The sequence below is a fragment of the Lissotriton vulgaris genome, unplaced genomic scaffold (genome assembly GCF_964263255.1).
Source record: "Lissotriton vulgaris unplaced genomic scaffold, aLisVul1.2 SCAFFOLD_2047, whole genome shotgun sequence".
Taxonomy (NCBI): domain Eukaryota; kingdom Metazoa; phylum Chordata; class Amphibia; order Caudata; family Salamandridae; genus Lissotriton; species Lissotriton vulgaris.
Window position 1 is genome coordinate 301377 of NW_028247943.1, and position 20702 is coordinate 322078.

A 20702-nucleotide genomic window follows, 5' to 3' on the forward strand; every position below is an offset into this window, starting at 1 on the left:
TGAACTTACACAAATTATGTTGGGATAGTTAAAATTTTGCCCGAAAATAGAACATATGTTGTTTTCATTCACCATTGCTATGAATTGTTAAAATCAGCATACAATTCACATTCTTTTGCTCTATGTTTTCATCTGTTGTGATGTGCCATTACAAGAGCAGTATAATAAGATCACTCCCAATTATAACCATATAAATTTCACCAGAAACTCAGGCAAAATCTAGCTATCATAAAACCAGAATTGTGAAATTTCAACAAATAGTCAGGTGTTCAAACATTGATTGCTCCATTACACATTTTGAGCATACACAGCAAAGGGACTGTTTGGAGGATCTCATTGAACCAAGCTGTAATGCAACAGAAGCAAAGACCCTCACATTCAAATCTTAAGGGCGGGATACTACAATAGATTTTATATTTATCTCTACCGTTTTGTCATCTCAGGTAATTTTTTATAATGCTAGGTGGTCCCATTTTAGTGACCACAACCTAGTCGTAGTAGTGTTGGGCATGGGGCTGTGGCCTAAAAGGTAAACAAGAAATGTAATGTAGTGAGACCTGTTTAAAACCAACTGACCAGGGTCAGAGGCTAAAATGGTCCAAAGTTATCCCGGATCTCTTCTTCCAGGATCTCTATGAGAATGCCGAGGACAAACTTGCATTCTGCCTTGACAACTCCAATTGGGGGGCTGAGGTACTTAGAGCTTTTGAAGGCATTTGCACGCAGGTAGCATTATGTCTCTCTTTACCTCCTAGGTCCCGGCAACAAATTGGTGAAAGTTGGTTTGACAGTAACTGTTCTAAAGCACACCCCAAGTTGGTAGTCCCTCTGAAACAGGACCCTCGAGACAAGGCTTATATAGCCTTGTTAAGAAAGCTTTATAAGTCTGCCTTAAATAACCGAAAAATGAAATCAGAAATGAGACCTGGAACTAATTATTAGCAGTGGAGGTTTTGAAGGACAGCTCTAGATTTTGGGCCATCGTAAATAAACCTTTTTTTCTGGACTTGAGAATACTCCCAAGAATGCAACATCACTGAGGCCCAATGGTTCTCCCACTTTGAGTCCATATATAAGACCCCTGCCACTCTGGATTTACCTGCTAGTCTAGAAAATATTAGGAAGCCCACTGAAATGTTTTTTAATGAAAGCAAAGTAGAACTAGCAATAGTTCAAATATCCAGCAATAAGGCCCCTGGTCAGGACAGTTTTCTGGCCGATTTATATAAACAAAATCCAACATTTTGGGCGAAGATTTTGACAAAGGCAAATAATGAGTCAAGTCAGCAGGGTTTTCCATCATCATAGTCCTCCTCCATTATTATCCAAGTTTTTAAGAAAGGCCAGAGAGGGGATCCATGTTGCTACAGACCGATATTTTTAATTGACTCTACCTTAAAAGTACTAGAGAGAGTATTTTTAATTAGGTTATTGGACTGGCTGATGAGACTGGTGTCTTAACAAATTTCCAATATGGTTTTAGACAAGGAAGATGTACACTAGATCAGTGTCTAAACTTATATTTTTTTGTAGGGAAATATACACTGGCCAAATAGGGTACTTTATAGCTGGCCTTCATGGACCGCTCCTCTGCTTTTGATCTGGTAAATAGATCAAAGCTATGGTCCATTCTGATAGATATGGGAATAGATCAAAGTCTAGTTTACTTCTTGGCTGACTTACATAAGGATCTCTCCGCAAGGGTGAGAGTCAACCAAGAAGGTAATTGCAAAAGGCACTTTAAGCCCGGAAGAGGCGTCCGTCAGGGCTGCATTTTAGCTCCCTTGCTCTTTAATTTATACATAAATAATTTAGGAAAGTCCCTAGATTCTGCCAGCTTAGACATCCCATGAATTGGGAACAGGGTTATATGGGGAATGACACTGTCTTACTGGACCACACAGCTGTAGGGCTTCAGAGGCTTTTGGATTCCTTTGGGGCCTTCATGAAATCATTGGATCCAGTAGTCAATATAGCTAAATCCAATACAATGATCATGGGTCAGAGACCAGGTAAGATAAAATCCCTCTATTGTGAAGGCCTAGAGTTGTCTAGGGTGACCCCCTTTACCTATCTGGGGGTATTATTTGATGAGAGGGGCTTGTGGGTTCCACAGGAAAAGGCCATAATAAATGCGATGGCAAGAAAGACGGCCGCAGTTCATGGTTTTGCTCAGTGATTGGGGGCCAGACCTGTCACAGCTATGTTTAACATCTATAGGTCCAAATGTTTAGCCACTGCAATGTATGGATCTGCTATCTGTGGTTACAAGCCGGTAGAGGGGCTACATACAGTTGAAAATACGTTTTTACATACTCTTTTGTAGGTCCCCCAATCTACCTCTACCTTTGTAATACACCAGGAGTTAGGCATTAGCTATGTATCATATTAGCTCCACTGGTTTGCTGGGCTAAATCCTGGATTAACCCAGAACTAACTCTGAATCATGAGATTATCAGGGACTCCATGGAACGAGTAAGCTGTATTCAGTGGCTTCAATATGTTAAGCAAAGCCTACATAAATTGGGTAGACCCGACCTCTTTGATTTGCTGGACAAAATAAGAAAAGAAGAACTGGGTTGTGTTGAAATACATTTTATGAATTTATTGTCGGGTGAGAGAGAAGAGATGGAGTTGAAAAAAAACCTCAGTTAAAGTTTATTTTCTGTTAAAAACTTGTCCCCAGATTGAACCCTATATGACAATTGTCACCAAGCCCTTCCATCGTCTGCTTTTAACTAGGTTTAATTTTAACCAGATTAATTTTTTATTAGCCGAACCATTTGGCTGGAGTAGGGCGTGCAATTTGGGACCTTGTATTTGTGACAATTTCTCAACCCAGGATACTATGCACTTTTTAATGTTTTGCAATCATTACAGGGTTATTAATAGCAGGTTTTTATTGCCAATTGTAAGGGGGAAAGCTTTTATACAGGTCAGACCTGCTCTTCCTCATATTCAGATGTTGAATATCCCATGGGAGATTTTTAATATTGCAAGCTACCTAGTTGCAGCCGTTAGGCTTAGGAGGAATCGGCTTCCCCTGAAAAGCATCTCGAGAACACCTGTATGTTTAAGCGAGGTCCGTTTTAACCCCTTCAGTGTTCATGACGGAGTGGTTCCTTCATGAACGCCGTTTGGGCTTTGCTAATGACAGAACCACTCCGTTATGGCCCCGCCCGCTCAATAGAACCTTCAGCACAGCGCGAAAATTTGCTCCGTGCTGAAGAGGTTAATGCTGGCTTTTTAATTGTGAACTGTTTTTCAATCTTGTATAACAGTTATATGTTACCACATATGTATCAATGATAACTCGAGTTTTTTTTAGGTCTGAATGAAATTACATTTTGTAATGATTTTTAGGCCACCCACATTTAGTGATAAATTATATTGTAAGAGGATTTTTATTGTGTTGTGTAATATGGTGTATGTGTTGCACTTTTATGGTTTTTATTAACCGAATAAAGTGGTTTAACTATTGGAACGGCACACATGTACCACGGAATTAGCAATCCTTGCAGTATTGGTGCAGGAATTCGGAAGCATTTTATCCAGGCAACTTGTAATGTGGGTCTAACTGTGTTTCCCATAGTTTGGCTTCAACTGCATGTCTAAAAACGCACACGTACAATTGCTTCTTAAACTGGCTAAATCATTCACAAGTGTGTTTGTGTAAGAAAAGAAAGTTAATAGCATGCTCCAATTCCATTCTGGCAGCCAATTTTTCTATTGTACAGAAATATATTTGATACAATTATTACATTAATTCACTCTCAGCTATCATCGAGCCTCAAATTTCATTTTATAATACGGCTATTAAATACAATATAACTGCTGTTGAATTAAGGTTTTTAGGTATTTCTTACAGGCAGCTTGTGGCTGTCTGTTGATGAAGACCTTCTGTGTCCCATACTAATACTTAAGAGCTAAAAACAAGTCCCCTTGAGCGATATGTAAAATTTAACACACCCGCTAAAATCCGATTCACCTGGGTTCATAATTCTTTTAAAAGGTCTGTTTATGTTAATGAATATTTATTATGAGTTACATCCACCAAATGGTCATTTGGTGCTTAAGAGAGACCTTAAAAATAATTTTTTGTTTCTACCTGAAAAGAATGTGAGAAGAGGTTTTTTTTACGTCCAAAGGAAGGATGTTCCAGAGATTAGGTGGCATAGTAGAAAAGGCTTTGCCTCGAAAGTTGAGTTTTTTGAAAGATGGTTGGCTAAGAAGTGATTCAGCAGAGGAACGAATGGTGTGTGCTGGAGTGTATTTGCAGATTTTAGTTTTTAAGAAGTCTGTAGCCTCACCCTATAGGCATTTGTGAACTGAAAAGAAGACTTTGAAGGAGATTCTACTTTGAATGGGATACCAATGAAGCTGGGTGAGCTAAAAACTGAGAACTAACAGATGAAAAATGTGGTGAAAGGATGACAAATCTTGAAGCGTATCTTTGGACTATCTGAAATCTTAAAAAAATAAATGTTGAGATCCTGAAATAAAGAGAATCATAATAATCACATCTTGCTGCAATGACTAGTTCAATCACTATTTTTCTGCTTTCTAATGAGAGATAACATGTAGATGTTGATGCTTAATGCACCAAACTCCTCCTTCTCTGTAAATACCGGCCATACCCCCCTATTAAATTCCGCCAGGTTTAAACTGCTGAAATTTAACAGAGGGTGATCACTTTGTCGCATCAACCAATTTCTGGTGAGATATAGTTCAGTGTGAAAAACTTCACTGCACTTCGGTGTGATAAACATTGCACTGCATATAACTACAATCCCTGCACAAATAGGAGCCTGCATAAGGAATACCAATTTACAAGGGAACTTGTATTCACGACTAGATATTAGAATTAGGGTCAGTCCATGGCTGATCATTTGTTGTCCTTCTTTTAATCTCATTTGGTTGCTTCTATGGTCTTCCTTCTTCTTATTGTGTTTTGCACCTACCAATAACATACCTTCTTTACCACCCTTTTGATAGGATGACCTGCAGAATTTCAAGGCTCCATACAGGGAGCTACTTTTTTCTTTTTCATTTAGCACTCCATGGTAGTGCATGTGTTTTCTTGCCTCCACTGTGTGCAGCCTCCCCTGCTAATCTCCACCCCAATCTCTCCATGTTTGTTTCATGCAAACTTGTCAATTATTTCCTCTCCATTTCCAGTCCTAAACTACTCTCATCCTGCTCCTTTCTTGTTCCCCAAACCTCCCATCATGATGTTTACATGTGCATGCACAGTGACATGTGTGAGCGGGTACATCATCATGTGTGGGCCTTTTTTGGGCTGACGGTATTCTGCATCTGCAATCATTTTCTGTTTTCTGTTGCTGAACTGCATGAGCATAAACAATCGCAAAACCAAAAGGCATAACCTATGGGCTTAGCTAATGCGTGTTTAATAAAAGGGATCTTTTTGTTTATTTTGCAAGTTTTGAGTTCCTCTCTGATCATGAGAATTCTAAAGATTTCTAGGTATGATTCTGACTGGTGCCAACCTTGAAATGTATTCTTATTTTCATTTCCAGAAGAACGGCCAGAAATAATATTATGGGTTCACAACACAAGAAGAATTAAGTATTCAATTGAAACATTCAGATAAAGTTCAAATTTAATTTCTTGATTTAAAAGCAAAGGTCCTTTTTTTATCAAATGCCTTGGGTCCATTTCCTGAAACTGTCACGATGGCATGAACTCACTTGCGCTCATCTGGCAAACTGTGTTGGTATTGCACATCTCTTATTCAATCACAGTTTTCAGATTTTTGCTGTGACTATCCCCCAGATTCATCAAAGTAACGTTTTGCGAGTCCTTATTAGCGAATTTTAAGGATTTGCTATTAAAGACTCGCAAAACGGGATGCATGTAGAAATCGCAATATTTTATGTGATTTCTACTGCTTCCTTATTTGCGATTCGCTAATTACTAATCGCAAATAAGGAATGGCTTTCCCATTCATTCCTAAGGGCCTAAAGGCCGTAGTTAGACTTCGCGGTAAATAGCGGCCCTAGATTGCAAATTCGCAATTTTAAAATGGTTCATGAATTGCATTTAAGGAATCTCAAATTGAGATTCCTTAAATGCAATTAATCGCTATTTAGCGATTTCTAGAATTGCGATTTTTGCATTTGGGATGATGAATCCCAAATTGAAAAATAGCGCTCGCAAAGGGCCAGATTCTCAGATTCTGGCCCTTTGCGAGCCGATTTCGGCTTGATGAATCTACCTGTATGTCTTACCTGAGGTTGGAAATTTTAAGAATAATGGCATCTTACCTGGGGTTGCAGATTTGGATGGAGTAAGACATATCCATTCAGGTCCAAGGCAAAGACATAGCCATTTGCCCCTAACTGTGAAACAAATGAGAAAGATATAAAAAGCACTTAGCAACAAACAGCAGTTCAGCAACAACTTCCTCATTCACAAAGGTTCTTGACAAATCATCAGTAATATTGGAACAATATTTCATTAATAAATCATTTTGTTACCTGGACGTTCCTCATAACTTATTGCTTGAGGTTGTTTTCCACCAGAGACTGTGCACATGCACACATAATGCCACATTGTTTCTAAGCGTAATAAATATGGATAACCAGGCAGAAAATGACAAATTACAGGGTTCATTTGTCTCTCTGCTTGGCCATGTATGATGGTGGATCACTGTTTTGCATGAAACTAAATCTATTTATTCCCTTACAGCTCCGCTCTCTTCATCAGGTCTTCTGAAAGGGCCCAACATTTGACTGGCCCACTGAACCAGTCAGCTTGAAGTTACCAAGCAGAAATGCCTTGGAATTAGCTCAACGCAAACCCCATATCTGTCACACAATAAGCCATTCAGCAGCGTCATTAAAACCTAACTCTGCAGTCAGTGGAGGACTACCTTAGATTAGCTCACTGTACAAACGCTCTCAGCACTATTATACCACCTAGTGGTGTACGATGCACTTCAAAAGATGATTGACATGTAATAAATGTACAGTAGGGATCAAACATATCTTCAACTTTTTAGAGAGCACTTCCTGGTCAAGCTGGGCAACTACTCTAGAAACAGAACAACAAACTGCAGTATTTAGAGAATATTGGTTTGTACCAAGCAGATTTCCTGGGTGACAAATGTTTTTCCAGGCAACATATGTGGTTGAGTGTCCAAGTCCTGATGATACCATCAGAACATTTGAAAAATAGCCAGTGCTTCCTGAAATCCCCCATGTCCTACTTATGGAAATAATATGTTATGTTAACAAGAGGGCTTTACTGTGTCATTTGAGCAGGAGTTGGATTTAAGTTTTAATAATTAGGTTTAGTGCTCAATATACTAGGTTATGTTAAAGACAAGGGTCATTTCTAGGTGGATGCCTATAAAGCCGGCTACTGAAATTTGCCAGACAGAAACCCATTGAAGAGGGGATATAGTTAAAAAGAGAGAGGTAAACACCAATATACTCTCTTCTCGATGGGGCTAAAACACTTTGGGATAACGCTGTGGGAAGACCCTATTTGAGGAAAAAATATAACTGGCCTCTCATGACCACTCTATATGTAACATTTTGAGTTTAGAAGAAGAAGCACTCTTTAAGAGGCAAAAGCAAATAATGAACGTTTGAAGGAACATGCAAACAACAGAAGGGAAAATGAAACACAGGATGAAATAGCATTTCATGGAAGAATTCACCAAGATGAAATAATATTCTTAGAAGTTTCTATAAGCAGCAGAAAGGCAACTTTTTCATGAACCTAAATAATGGAATGGAAATGATGTGTAGTTTATAAACACCATTAGAGCAAGAACACATCCACACAGTTGGCCTCCATGGGGTAGATGCGATTATGAGCATTTCAGGAACCATGATACCATATTAGGTTTGCGAACATAACAAGGGGTGAAGCACTTTCAATTGTAAGACAACCTGTGTATATGTGCCGGTAATTCAGGTCCTAGATAAATAGAGGCCATGAAGAGAAAGCACAGAAGGTAAATGTAATCAGTGGATAACGTTCTGAAAAATTCAGTGAGTCTATGGAGGTTGCAGGAATGACATAACCCCACATGTTTAATGAGCATTAAATAAAGTAACATGCCCAACACTCTCATCCCCACTCCATTTGTGCAAGTTGGCTTCTACAGAGTGACCCATTTCCCTCTTGCAGTAGTATTATCAGAGTTCTGTCAAAATCCATCCTCCACAGAAGACATGTTTGGTGATCTGAGGGTTGTAGCAAGCATAAATCAGACAGTGTGCAAACGTGTCAGTCTCCATCAACTATAAATATGTGCAGAAGTTTCCTCACACATCAGCGAGTGTTTTGGATTGGTAGCCACTAGCCACAATAAGTCAACATGGGTTTCAACCACAATCTAGCATGGAAAGAGTGACAGTATCAAGTGAACAACCACTATATTAAGAGCAATTGGAGGGGTTATGGCAGACATATCGGAAGCACTGTCTCTCTCTAAACACCCCAGACCAGCATACCTCTCCAGTCACTTCAAATGAAAAACCAACATCCATTGGAACACTCACGGCTAGGTTCCTAACCCTTCATTCATTGCCCAGTGCCGCCTTTGCTAGAAGGAATCTATATGATAAAGCCACGTTTGCCATCATAGCTGCTTGCCTGGCAGAGCGACATGGTGGGTCCTTCCTCTTAGCAGTTACACTCTTGAGTTAAGTGGGTTAAAGATACATCACTCAGGCCCTCATTAACAGCTGTTGTATCCCTCCAGAGTGTTGCCTCTGACGAGGAGGGGATCAACCCTGGGCCATTACAAGTAGCTTAATATCTCCAGACCAAATACTTCTAGGTCTGGAGACACAGGAAGGCTTATTTACAAGCCCCTGTCATAGCTGGTGTGTCACTTTTAACTGGGGGAAAAAGTGACGTACCAGCAACACAAGGGGCTTGTAAATACGCCCAAAGGCCTGATTTCACTGAGTGCCGCTGCACACCTGAAGAAACCACTGTAGGTACAGGAACTGCCAACAGGAGCACACCCCCACCCACACTCAACCCTTGAATTACCAAAGCATATAATGCTGCCACTGGCCTGGATTTACCCTGCCTTATTCAGTCATGTTCCCACAACCGCCTTCTCCTCACCCTACAATGGTAAACAATAAGAGAACCACGTAAGAGTTGGACCAAATAAAGTGCAGTCCAGACAGCAATGGTCACAAACATCCAGGACATGAATCATAGAATCTTGTGATACTCATCACCTTACAGAGATGTAAGACTGCTAATCGGGTTCATTAAAGCTCTAGGTGTATGCGAATGCTGCTGTTGAGTTTTTTTTATCTTGCGCATGGAAACGTTCGGTACTCACACACACTATTGGCACACGCCTGTTTTGTGAAGCTCTTCGTGTGTAAGGTCTTGGCATATCACAGAAATCCGAGCGCGTAGGGTTACGAAAAAGTATCATTTTACAAACAACCATTTAGCTACCCTTCTTTGTAGACAATGTTAGCTGCCCTTCTTTATAGACAAAGTTAGCTGCCCTTCTTTGTAGACAAAGTTCGCAGCCCTTCTTTGTAGACAAAGTTCGCAGCCCTTCTTTGTAAACAAAGTTAGCTGCCCGTCTTTGTAGACAAAGTTCGCAGCCCTTCTTTGAAGACAAAGTTCGCAGCCCTTCTTTGTAAACAAAGTTAGCTGCCCTTCTTTGTAGACAACATTAGCTGCCCTTCTTTGTAGACAAGGTTAGCTGCCCTTCTTTGTAGACAACATTAGCTGCCCTTCTTTGTAAACAAAGTTAGCTGCCTTTCTTTGTAGACAACATTAGCTGCCCTTCTTTGTAAACAAAGTTAGCTGCCCTTCTTTGTAGACAACATTAGCTGCCCTTCTTTGTAAACAAAGTTAGCTGCCCTTCTTTGTAAACAAAGTTAGCTGCCCTTCTTTGTAGACAACATTAGCTGCCCTTCTTTGTAAACAAAGTTAGCTGCCTTTCTTTGTAGACAACATTAGCTGCCCTTCTTTGTTTCTAAGCGTAATAAATATGGATAACCAGGCAGAAAATGACAAATTACAGGGTTCATTTGTCTCTCTGCTTGGCCATGTATGATGGTGGATCACTGTTTTGCATGAAACTAAATCTATTTATTCCCTTACAGCTCCGCTCTCTTCATCAGGTCTTCTGAAAGGGCCCAACATTTGACTGGCCCACTGAACCAGTCAGCTTGAAGTTACCAAGCAGAAATGCCTTGGAATTAGCTCAACGCAAACCCCATATCTGTCACACAATATGCCATTCAGCAGCGTCATTAAAACCTAACTCTGCAGTCAGTGGAGGACTACCTTAGATTAGCTCACTGTACAAATGCTCTCAGCACTATTATACCACCTAGTGGTGTACGATGCACTTTAAAAGATGATTGACATGTAATAAATGTACAGTAGGGATCAAACATATCTTCAACTTTTTAGAGAGCACTTCCTGGTCAAGCTGGGCAACTACTCTAGAAACAGAACAACAAACTGCAGTATTTAGAGAATATTGGTTTGTACCAAGCAGATTTCCTGGGTGACAAATGTTTTTCCAGGCAACATATGTGGTTGAGTGTCCAAGTCCTGATGATACCATCAGAACATTTGAAAAATAGCCAGTGCTTCCTGAAATCCCCCATGTCCTACTTATGGAAATAATATGTTATGTTAACAAGAGGGCTTTACTGTGTCATTTGAGCAGGAGTTGGATTTAAGTTTTAATAATTAGGTTTAGTGCTCAATATACTAGGTTATGTTAAAGACAAGGGTCATTTCTAGGTGGATGCCTATAAAGCCGGCTACTGAAATTTGCCAGACAGAAACCCATTGAAGAGGGGATATAGTTAAAAAGAGAGAGGTAAACACCAATATACTCTCTTCTCGATGGGGCTAAAACACTTTGGGATAACGCTGTGGGAAGACCCTATTTGAGGAAAAAATATAACTGGCCTCTCATGACCACTCTATATGTAACATTTTGAGTTTAGAAGAAGAAGCACTCTTTAAGAGGCAAAAGCAAATAATGAACGTTTGAAGGAACATGCAAACAACAGAAGGGAAAATGAAACACAGGATGAAATAGCATTTCATGGAAGAATTCACCAAGATGAAATAATATTCTTAGAAGTTTCTAAAAGCAGCAGAAAGGCAACTTTTTCATGAACCTAAATAATGGAATGGAAATGATGTGTAGTTTATAAACACCATTAGAGCAAGAACACATCCACACAGTTGGCCTCCATGGGGTAGATGCGATTATGAGCATTTCAGGAACCATGATACCATATTAGGTTTGCGAACATAACAAGGGGTGAAGCACTTTCAATTGTAAGACAACCTGTGTATATGTGCCGGTAATTCAGGTCCTAGATAAATAGAGGCCATGAAGAGAAAGCACAGAAGGTAAATGTAATCAGTGGATAACGTTCTGAAAAATTCAGTGAGTCTATGGAGGTTGCAGGAATGACATAACCCCACATGTTTAATGAGCATTAAATAAAGTAACATGCCCAACACTCTCATCCCCACTCCATTTGTGCAAGTTGGCTTCTACAGAGTGACCCATTTCCCTCTTGCAGTAGTATTATCAGAGTTCTGTCAAAATCCATCCTCCACAGAAGACATGTTTGGTGATCTGAGGGTTGTAGCAAGCATAAATCAGACAGTGTGCAAACGTGTCAGTCTCCATCAACTATAAATATGTGCAGAAGTTTCCTCACACATCAGCGAGTGTTTTGGATTGGTAGCCACTAGCCACAATAAGTCAACATGGGTTTCAACCACAATCTAGCATGGAAAGAGTGACAGTATCAAGTGAACAACCACTATATTAAGAGCAATTGGAGGGGTTAAGGCAGACATATCGGAAGCACTGTCTCTCTCTAAACACCCCAGACCAGCATACCTCTCCAGTCACTTCAAATGAAAAACCAACATCCATTGGAACACTCACGGCTAGGTTCCTAACCCTTCATTCATTGCCCAGTGCCGCCTTTGCTAGAAGGAATCTATATGATAAAGCCACGTTTGCCATCATAGCTGCTTGCCTGGCAGAACGACATGGTGGGTCCTTCCTCTTAGCAGTTACACTCTTGAGTTAAGTGGGTTAAAGATACATCACTCAGGCCCTCATTAACAGCTGTTGTATCCCTCCAGAGTGTTGCCTCTGACGAGGAGGGGATCAACCCTGAGCCATTACAAGTAGCTTAATATCTCCAGACCAAATACTTCTAGGTCTGGAGACACAGGAAGGCTTATTTACAAGCCCCTTTCATAGCTGGTGTGTCACTTTTAACTGGGGGAAAAAGTGACGTACCAGCAACACAAGGGGCTTGTAAATACGCCCAAAGGCCTGATTTCACTGAGTGCCGCTGCACACCTGAAGAAACCACTGTAGGTACAGGAACTGCCAACAGGAGCACACCCCCACCCACACTCAACCCTTGAATTACCAAAGCATATAATGCTGCCACTGGCCTGGATTTACCCTGCCTTATTCAGTCATGTTCCCACAACCGCCTTCTCCTCACCCTACAATGGTAAACAATAAGAGAACCACGTAAGAGTTGGACCAAATAAAGTGCAGTCCAGACAGCAATGGTCACAAACATCCAGGACATGAATCATAGAATCTTGTGATACTCATCACCTTACAGAGATGTAAGACTGCTAATCGGGTTCATTAAAGCTCTAGGTGTATGCGAATGCTGCTGTTGAGTTTTTTTTATCTTGCGCATGGAAACATTCGGTACTCACACACACTATTGGCACACGCCTGTTTTGTGAAGCTCTTCGTGTGTAAGGTCTTGGCATATCACAGAAATCCGAGCGCGTAGGGTTACGAAAAAGTATCATTTTACAAACAACCATTTAGCTACCCTTCTTTGTAGACAATGTTAGCTGCCCTTCTTTATAGACAAAGTTAGCTGCCCTTCTTTGTAGACAAAGTTCGCAGCCCTTCTTTGTAGACAAAGTTCGCAGCCCTTCTTTGTAAACAAAGTTAGCTGCCCGTCTTTGTAGACAAAGTTCGCAGCCCTTCTTTGAAGACAAAGTTCGCAGCCCTTCTTTGTAAACAAAGTTAGCTGCCCTTCTTTGTAGACAACATTAGCTGCCCTTCTTTGTAGACAAGGTTAGCTGCCCTTCTTTGTAGACAACATTAGCTGCCCTTCTTTGTAAACAAAGTTAGCTGCCTTTCTTTGTAGACAACATTAGCTGCCCTTCTTTGTAAACAAAGTTAGCTGCCCTTCTTTGTAGACAACATTAGCTGCCCTTCTTTGTAAACAAAGTTAGCTGCCCTTCTTTGTAGACAACATTAGCTGCCCTTCTTTGTAAACAAAGTTAGCTGCCTTTCTTTGTAGACAACATTAGCTGCCCTTCTTTGTAAACAAAGTTAGCGGCCCTTCTTTGTAGACAACATTAGCTGCCCTTCTTTGTAAACAAAGTTAGCTGCCCTTCTTTGTACACAACATTAGCTGCCCTTCTTTGTAGACAAGGTTAGCTGCCCTTCTTTGTATACAAGGTTAGCTGCCCTTCTTTGTAGACAACATTAGCTGCCCTTCTTTGTAAACAAAGTTAGCTGCCCTTCTTTGTAAACAACATTAGCTGCCCTTCTTTGTAGACAAGGTTAGCTGCCCTTCTTTGTAGACAACATTAGCTGCCCTTCTTTGTAAACAAAGTTAGCTGCCCTTCTTTGTAGACAACATTAACTGCCCTTCTTTGTAGACACAGTCAGCTGCCCTTCTTTGTAGACACAGTCAGCTGCCCTTCTTTACAGACACAGTTAGCTGCCCTTCTTTGCAGAAAAGGTAAATTGTTACCCCCTAATGCAAGAGACCTCAAGGGCAATCGGTGGATTTGTATCGACACCCCAGTTCATACTCTAAACTTCGGCGCTCTGCCACCCACAGTTCACCATCTCTCAGGGGAATCACACCGTGCACGGTCTCTTCCATCTCCACAAACCCCACATGGCCACAGCACATTGCATTGTCCCCAGAGCGTGCAGGTTCCTCAACAACCGTTATTGCCTGATCCAGCATGCCCCCAAACAGGGACATTCAGGAGCAGGAAACAGTTTTGGACAAACTTGACCCTCCCACTGGGAAAAGTCATGTCTATATATTTAAGGTGTGCTTGCTGTAGAAGATCTGCATCATTTGCAGTACTTCTGCAAAACAAATGGGACTATGCAATATTTTCCTGGTGAAGTTATGACTTATGGAAGCTTTGTGAACAGGGACCTCTGCCCTTGCCGGTATCAGTTGCACATGCACAGATTACAGTCCATCTCTTACATTGGTGGTGAGGCATTATAAGAACCAAATGAGGTGCGGTCTTGTCCCCATACGTACATTATACCGAGGGGTCAGCTTCTTAATGTCGTTCAGGGCCACGTCAATTCCCATCACGCCGAGGATCAGCTGATTCTGAAATAGGTAAAGCAAATAGTGAGCAATATGACTGTGTCTTTGATGGAGCATGTAGCAAATGTATTTTGCATTTTGGGCCATCACTTATAAGAGATACAATGTCTTTCAATATTCTGAAAATGCTGTGAGGGTATATATTTGCCTGAAAGTCCTGGGAAAAACCATGCATTTTTATTTCTTAGTGTTTGTAAAGTGCCTTAGCGTTTAGTAAGTTACAATATAATGTGTAACTGAACAAACTGGACTAGTCAAGACTAGAATAGTCGGGTGCTAGGTGGCAGGTCTAGTTAGTGTCATTGATGGTTTCAAGACACCAGCATTAACTTCCTGCCTGGCTTGCCCAGTCAGATTCCACTGAAAACTGAATATGTGAGAGACAGAACTGTGTAGATGAGTGGTTGCAGGAATGCTCAATGGTGAATGTGGAGTTTCCTACCTTTCCCGTACTACCAGGATCTTCAGTCAGGTTAAATACCGGGAGAGTGCCAGTCACCACCAAACCGAGACCCTGAAAGAAAAGGCAGCGCGGATTACAAATGAGATACATGTTATAGGAAAGCAGAAAGGAACCACAAGTAGCTATATCCCCCTAGAAACACACTAACATTTACTATGATACATTTCTTTTCATTTGTTGATACCCTCTAAATAAGCACAATCCACCAGATGTCCTGGTGGGCTGGATTCGTGCCAGGTTTTCAGGATATTCACATCAGATATTTACACTTATGTATAAAAACCTACATGGAGCTCATTCACATTGTCACTTTTTATCCAGAAAATAAAAAATGGGTCCAGCTCTCTTTGACCAATATTGGAAATCCCAGATCTAAACAATTTTCACTGCATCAACGCCATAGCATAAGTGTTTTTTATTATGAATAAAGTTATTATCTGTCATGGCCGGTATACGAACAAGGAACATATACTTTTGTTAGTCACTGAATTCTTATAATATCTGTAAAAATAATGATGTGAGTCTAATAACAACCCTGATGCATTTAACATTTTATTCCTTTCCAATGAACTCTGAATTTCCTACCGGTGAAGCTAGCTAGATAAAAGTTTTTTCACACATTTTGTAGAATTTTTTGTTTGAAGTAATCAGTATCTGACAGCTATGAAATGGCATTGGCACAGACTATGTTACACAAAGTCAAAGAAAGGCATGTTATCATACAGCTTTGTGACCAAAACTGAACTTATATACACAGTAAATGCTAAAATAAAACAGCTACTGTTGGCTGCTATGGATTCAACACAGCACTTTGTGGAATAGACCTACCAACTCTACCTAATAGTTTAAGTGCCAGATGTAGGTAATCTCAATTTACCTATTCTTAAATACCGAATTTTACTGATTCGGTATTTAAGAATAGGTAAATGGGATGTAGATAATTTTTCTGAAAAAATTACCAAATCGGTAAGATTGGGTAATTAAGAATCGGTATTTACCGATTCGGTATTTACCGAATCGGTAAATACCGATTCAGTAATTCTCATTCATTCCTATGGGCCTGGAGGCCCATAGGAATGAATAGGAATTACTGATTCGGTAAATACCGAATCGGTAAATACAGAATTGGTAATAGGGGGAACCCTTTCAAGGGTGGCAGGGTATCACATTGACACCCTGCTGCACCCCTGAATAGTGCATGGGTGCACATGTGGTACACATACATGCCCTAAAGGCATGTATGTCTGCCACATGGCACTGAATAAAAAGCAAAAAATTGCTTTTTAAAAGGAATTGGTTATTAGCCACCAACTAATAGTTTAACGAATCCTTAAATGTAAGAAGCACTCACTTGAGTGCTCCCTACATTACAGATTCAGTCATTTACCGAATCGTTATTTTAAGAATTCAGTAATTTACCGATTTCTTAAATTACCTACCGAATCCTGAAATGTGGCCTCCTACATCTGAAAAGTCTAATATCAGTCGGTAACAGCCGAAATTAGGTAATTTCAGCCGTTACGACCAGTATTAGGCTTCCTACATCTGGCCCTAAATGTCTTCCATCAAAACATTTTAGCACCTGAATGTCACAAAATGTATTTAAACCACTTCCTGGGATTTCTGTTAATAATGAGCACATTTGTGTACATGATTGAACATTAAGCTTTACAAGGTTCCTGTCAGCAGGCCGAAAAAGAGCAAAAGAAAATAACGCTTCTACTTTGACAGCATTAGTTTACTACTGAATGCCACTATTTCCATTTTATGTGCACCATTGACACTGCTTTTAAGCATCACACACAGTTTCATTTTATTTATTTATTCATGAATTTTAGTATAGCCAATGCACGTCTCATGGGCGTTTAGGTTCTGCACTGAAATAATGCTACAGCCCAGTCTGAGAGTGCATACAAAGTCTTTTTGCTTTTTGCAGCTAAGAAGTGCGGGTTCAGTGATAACCCAAAACAACAAGGAGAGCAAGACAATTCAAAGGTGCCTTGCAGAGGAAGAGGCAGACAGAAAATTGTCCTATAATAACTATATTATAGTCAGTAGGATGGTGAAAGTTCGAATCAATCGTAGGAAAATAATACGTGTCAAAACATTGGGAAGGACCTGAAGGAATATGGTATCATTCTTTTGTCGCCTGAGCCTTTACAAAAAAATACATTAAAAAAAATTGACAAAAGAAGTTAAAAACGTGCGGAAAGATGGGAAGCCTTTAGGGCAGGCAAAAAGGTTGCAATAACAACCCCCACACTGTTTCAACTGAGGAGCTTCCAGCCATGAATAAAATATTTGTGGAGTAGAATATGGCATTCGCTACACCTGATCACAACTGACTCGGTTACTTACCAGCAATCTTCATTACTCCAAGTCACAGTCTTCCTCGTCACAGTCACATTGTAGCACTATGTGTTCGGGGCACAGAATTCACCCATAGAAATAAAATTCCCACCCAACATGGCGGCCTGACAGGAAGTACCTGTCACTTGGCTTATAAGGGTGAGGTAAACCCAGACCATATCCTGTAATACCCAACCAAATAAAATAACAACTGAACCAAAGGAGAGATGCAGCGAAGACCCAACAACCAGTGCACCGACCAGAAGGACAAACTTCACTTTTTGTTCATACCTCAACTCCCATTGGCAGGAGGGAGGAACAGGACTGTGATGAGGAAGACTATGACTCGGAGAAATGAAGATTATAAGTAAGTAACCGTGTCATTACCTTCATTACCTTCCTCCTCTGTCTTCCTCATCACAGACACCCTGGAGTGTATACCAAAGTGAAAGACAAAACAAAAAAGAAAACCAACAACTACTAGGATGCCAAGAAAGTTTATTTGCCAACACAAATCAGTGAACTGAAACTAGAACAGCAGCACCAAAATCCCCAGAAAACACCTCCCCCATCCTCAACTTATGATGGGAGAGGAGGGCATCGGGGAAGACCAAGTTGCAGCTGCAAAAACATCCTTCAATGAAGCACCCTTAACAAATGCTCAGGAAGAAGACACACTCCTGTGGAATGCCCCTGAATGACAGGAGATAGAGAAACCCCAGAAATAGCCAACCTAATCCAAAAAGAAAGAATAGCCATCGTAGGGCGGTTACCCTGCTTGGCCACCCCATAAGTGACAAACAGAAATCCACTAGGGAAAAAGAGGTGATTCGCTCAAGGCAAACAACAAGAGCCCTTGTTAAATCAAGAGAATGAAGCAGGATTGCCTGCAAAATAGAGAACGCATCAAAAAAGGCAGGAAGAACAATATCCTGGGACAAATGGAAAGGCGAGGGAACCTTGGGAAGAAAGGCCAGGTCAGAGCAAAGAACCACCTTGTCCAGAAAAAACCTGAAGAATGATGCATTGACAAAGCAAGGTGCCAATCTCCCCCAAATGGTTCCCAGAGGAGATAGCTACCGGAAAACATACCCTTAGTGTCAGACATTCCAGAGACACAGAAGGCATTAGCTAAAACAGGGAGTGTTGCAAGGTATAAGGACCAGAGGGAGATCTCACAGGGGCACAGGAGAAGAAACCATTGGCCTCTGAAGATAGAAACTTTGAAGAAGGCGATAAGCCAAGGACTCAAAGGAGAGGAGAGAGGCCCCCCTTATAGCCTTGATAGCAGCTCACTGGCTACGGTGTGTAGAAACTGACAGCCCCAGCAAGAAAGCATCCCGGATGAACTCAAGAACAGAACCCCCTCACAAGAGTCATGGACAAACCCCCTCAAAAAACACCAACCAGACAAATTCTCCCAATGCCGTTCATAAACCTACAGTGTACTGACCTTCCTAGAACTCTCAACGGAACGAGCCAGTTCAAAGGAACAACTCAAAGTGACTAGCCTTTGCCCCTAAATTTCCAAACCCCAAACGTCAGCTGCTTGAGTGCCAGGTGAGATGGAAGAGGAAAGTGGAGCAGAGACGGGGACAGCGGAAACCTCCAAGGAGGAGCAATGGCCAAACTGAGCAGAAGGGGGTACTAAGGTTGGTGAGGCCAAAATGGGACTACTATCAGCACCCCCCCACCCCCCTCCTGATCTTTGTCAAAACCCTGCTGAGAAGGGGAAAGGGGGGGAAGGCAATGTTCAGACATGGCCATATGAAAATCAGTCTGACCCTGTGCCTCATGGGAACAGTCGAGCCGGAACTGCCAAGCCATGTCTTCCCTGGACCGGAAACAAGCATCCTGGGACTGGTTTCTGGCTAATCGGCCGTCATCAGCCAGGCTAGCTTGAATCCAGTGGCAAAGTGAGCAAGAGACCCACGTCTGAGCATACCCTGCCAACTTAGGGCTAACAAAGCAATACCAAAGAGGATGATGGACAGCGTGTTGAACAATGCAAGCACTCACCCCAGTCAACTGATCTGGGTTTAATCCATCATCATTCTCCGCCACCAACCGGAAGCCAGAAACCAGAAACCGGTCCCAGGATGCTTGTTTCTGGTCCAGGGAAGACATGGCTTGGCAGTTCGAGCTGAACTGTTCCCATGAGACACAGGGTCAGACTGATTTGCATATGGCCATGTCTGAACTGGGGTGGTGGAGTGAGGTAAAGAATGATTTGGCTGGCTCATTAAGTAGAAAGGTTTTGAGTTCTGCCTTGAAAATATTTAGAGTGGGTATCTTCCTAATGGAGATTCTCAGAGAATTCCAGTGTTTTGGGGAATCTCTTCATAGCCCCGAGCTTTATAACTCTTGGAGCATCCAGCTTAATTCTTATTTTATTCTGACCCTTCATGCTCTTTCAGAACTCCTAGGTTCCTGTCCAACGTATTGTGGAAAATAACGAAATTGATATACATAAGCAGCGTTCATTTGCCCTTTCCCATTCCCTTCTCTGTACGTTAACCACACCACTCCGCCAGTAAAAGCCTGTGCCCACCTGTATCTGATAGCCATTTCTTTAGGCACCATGGCCCTTTTTGCCCGCTCATCGGAATCCCCGGCTTCCCTCCTGCGCGTATTTTAACCCCCCCCCCTCTCACATGTATAGACCATGAAACCCTCTCCCTCTGCGCGACCCTGTTACGAAAAGCAACCCTCCTGCTTGACCCACGCAAAGTCCCCCATTCCTTCTTGAAGAAGCATCCCCCGCCTCAGCTGACATAACCCCCCCAGCTGTATCTGACTGCCCCCGTTCTCCCATGTACAGGTCACAAGACCTCTCTCTCTGTGCGACTCTGTCCCTGTGCGCACCCTGGCTCTCCCCTCCTCCCTCACATGGGCAAGTCATAAACCTCCTTCTTCTGCAAGACCCCGTCCTTGGGAGTCACAGCCGCACCTGACCAGCACCCCCTTTCCTTTTATGAATAACCCCTCTGTTAGTGAACCCTCCCTCCGCGATGGACTGTCCACACGTGTCCGAGGCCATCGCCTAAGCCGGAAGATACTGTTTATTGCCCCTTATTGTATGGAGTCACTCCTCTTCAAAGAACCCACTATTGATCCTGGGCTCACCACCCCTTGGGATACGATCAGGCGCACACATCCTGATAATCAGCGGAACACTCAGCTGTGTGATTGCCCCTTCTCTTATCGACAGTTCAAGGGTCTCTATTGTGGATTCATGTGGGGTGGGATTGACACGAGGATAACGGGGATGTCGTTTGCTTGTTTCACAATGCCGTTGTTGCAATAGGGAATGTTCTGTAAGGTATAAAAGGCGATGCCTCTGAGAACTTGTTAGAGCACCTCCCGAAAGACACTGTGTTTCGTGTCCGAAATGACAGGCTCTCCTCATGAGTAATAAATCCTGTTCTTGTGATTCCTGCTGCCAGCGCCCATCTCTTTATTTGGTAACT

At 41.7% G+C, this 20702-nt stretch overlaps 1 protein-coding gene across 1 annotated transcript in view; it reads right to left on the reverse strand.

Annotated features, from left to right (window-relative positions):
* The window catches only part of CACNA2D2 (calcium voltage-gated channel auxiliary subunit alpha2delta 2), a gene marked incomplete at its 5' end in the record, with an annotated part of 448456 nt that overhangs the window by 291980 nt on the left and 135774 nt on the right, over positions 1-20702 (reverse strand). The window contains 3 exons of the mRNA XM_086949852.1: positions 6288-6362; positions 14349-14423; positions 14863-14934. Of these exons, the coding sequence (XP_086805978.1) occupies positions 6288-6362; positions 14349-14423; positions 14863-14934 (222 nt within the window). The remainder of the gene's footprint in view (positions 1-6287; positions 6363-14348; positions 14424-14862; positions 14935-20702) is intronic.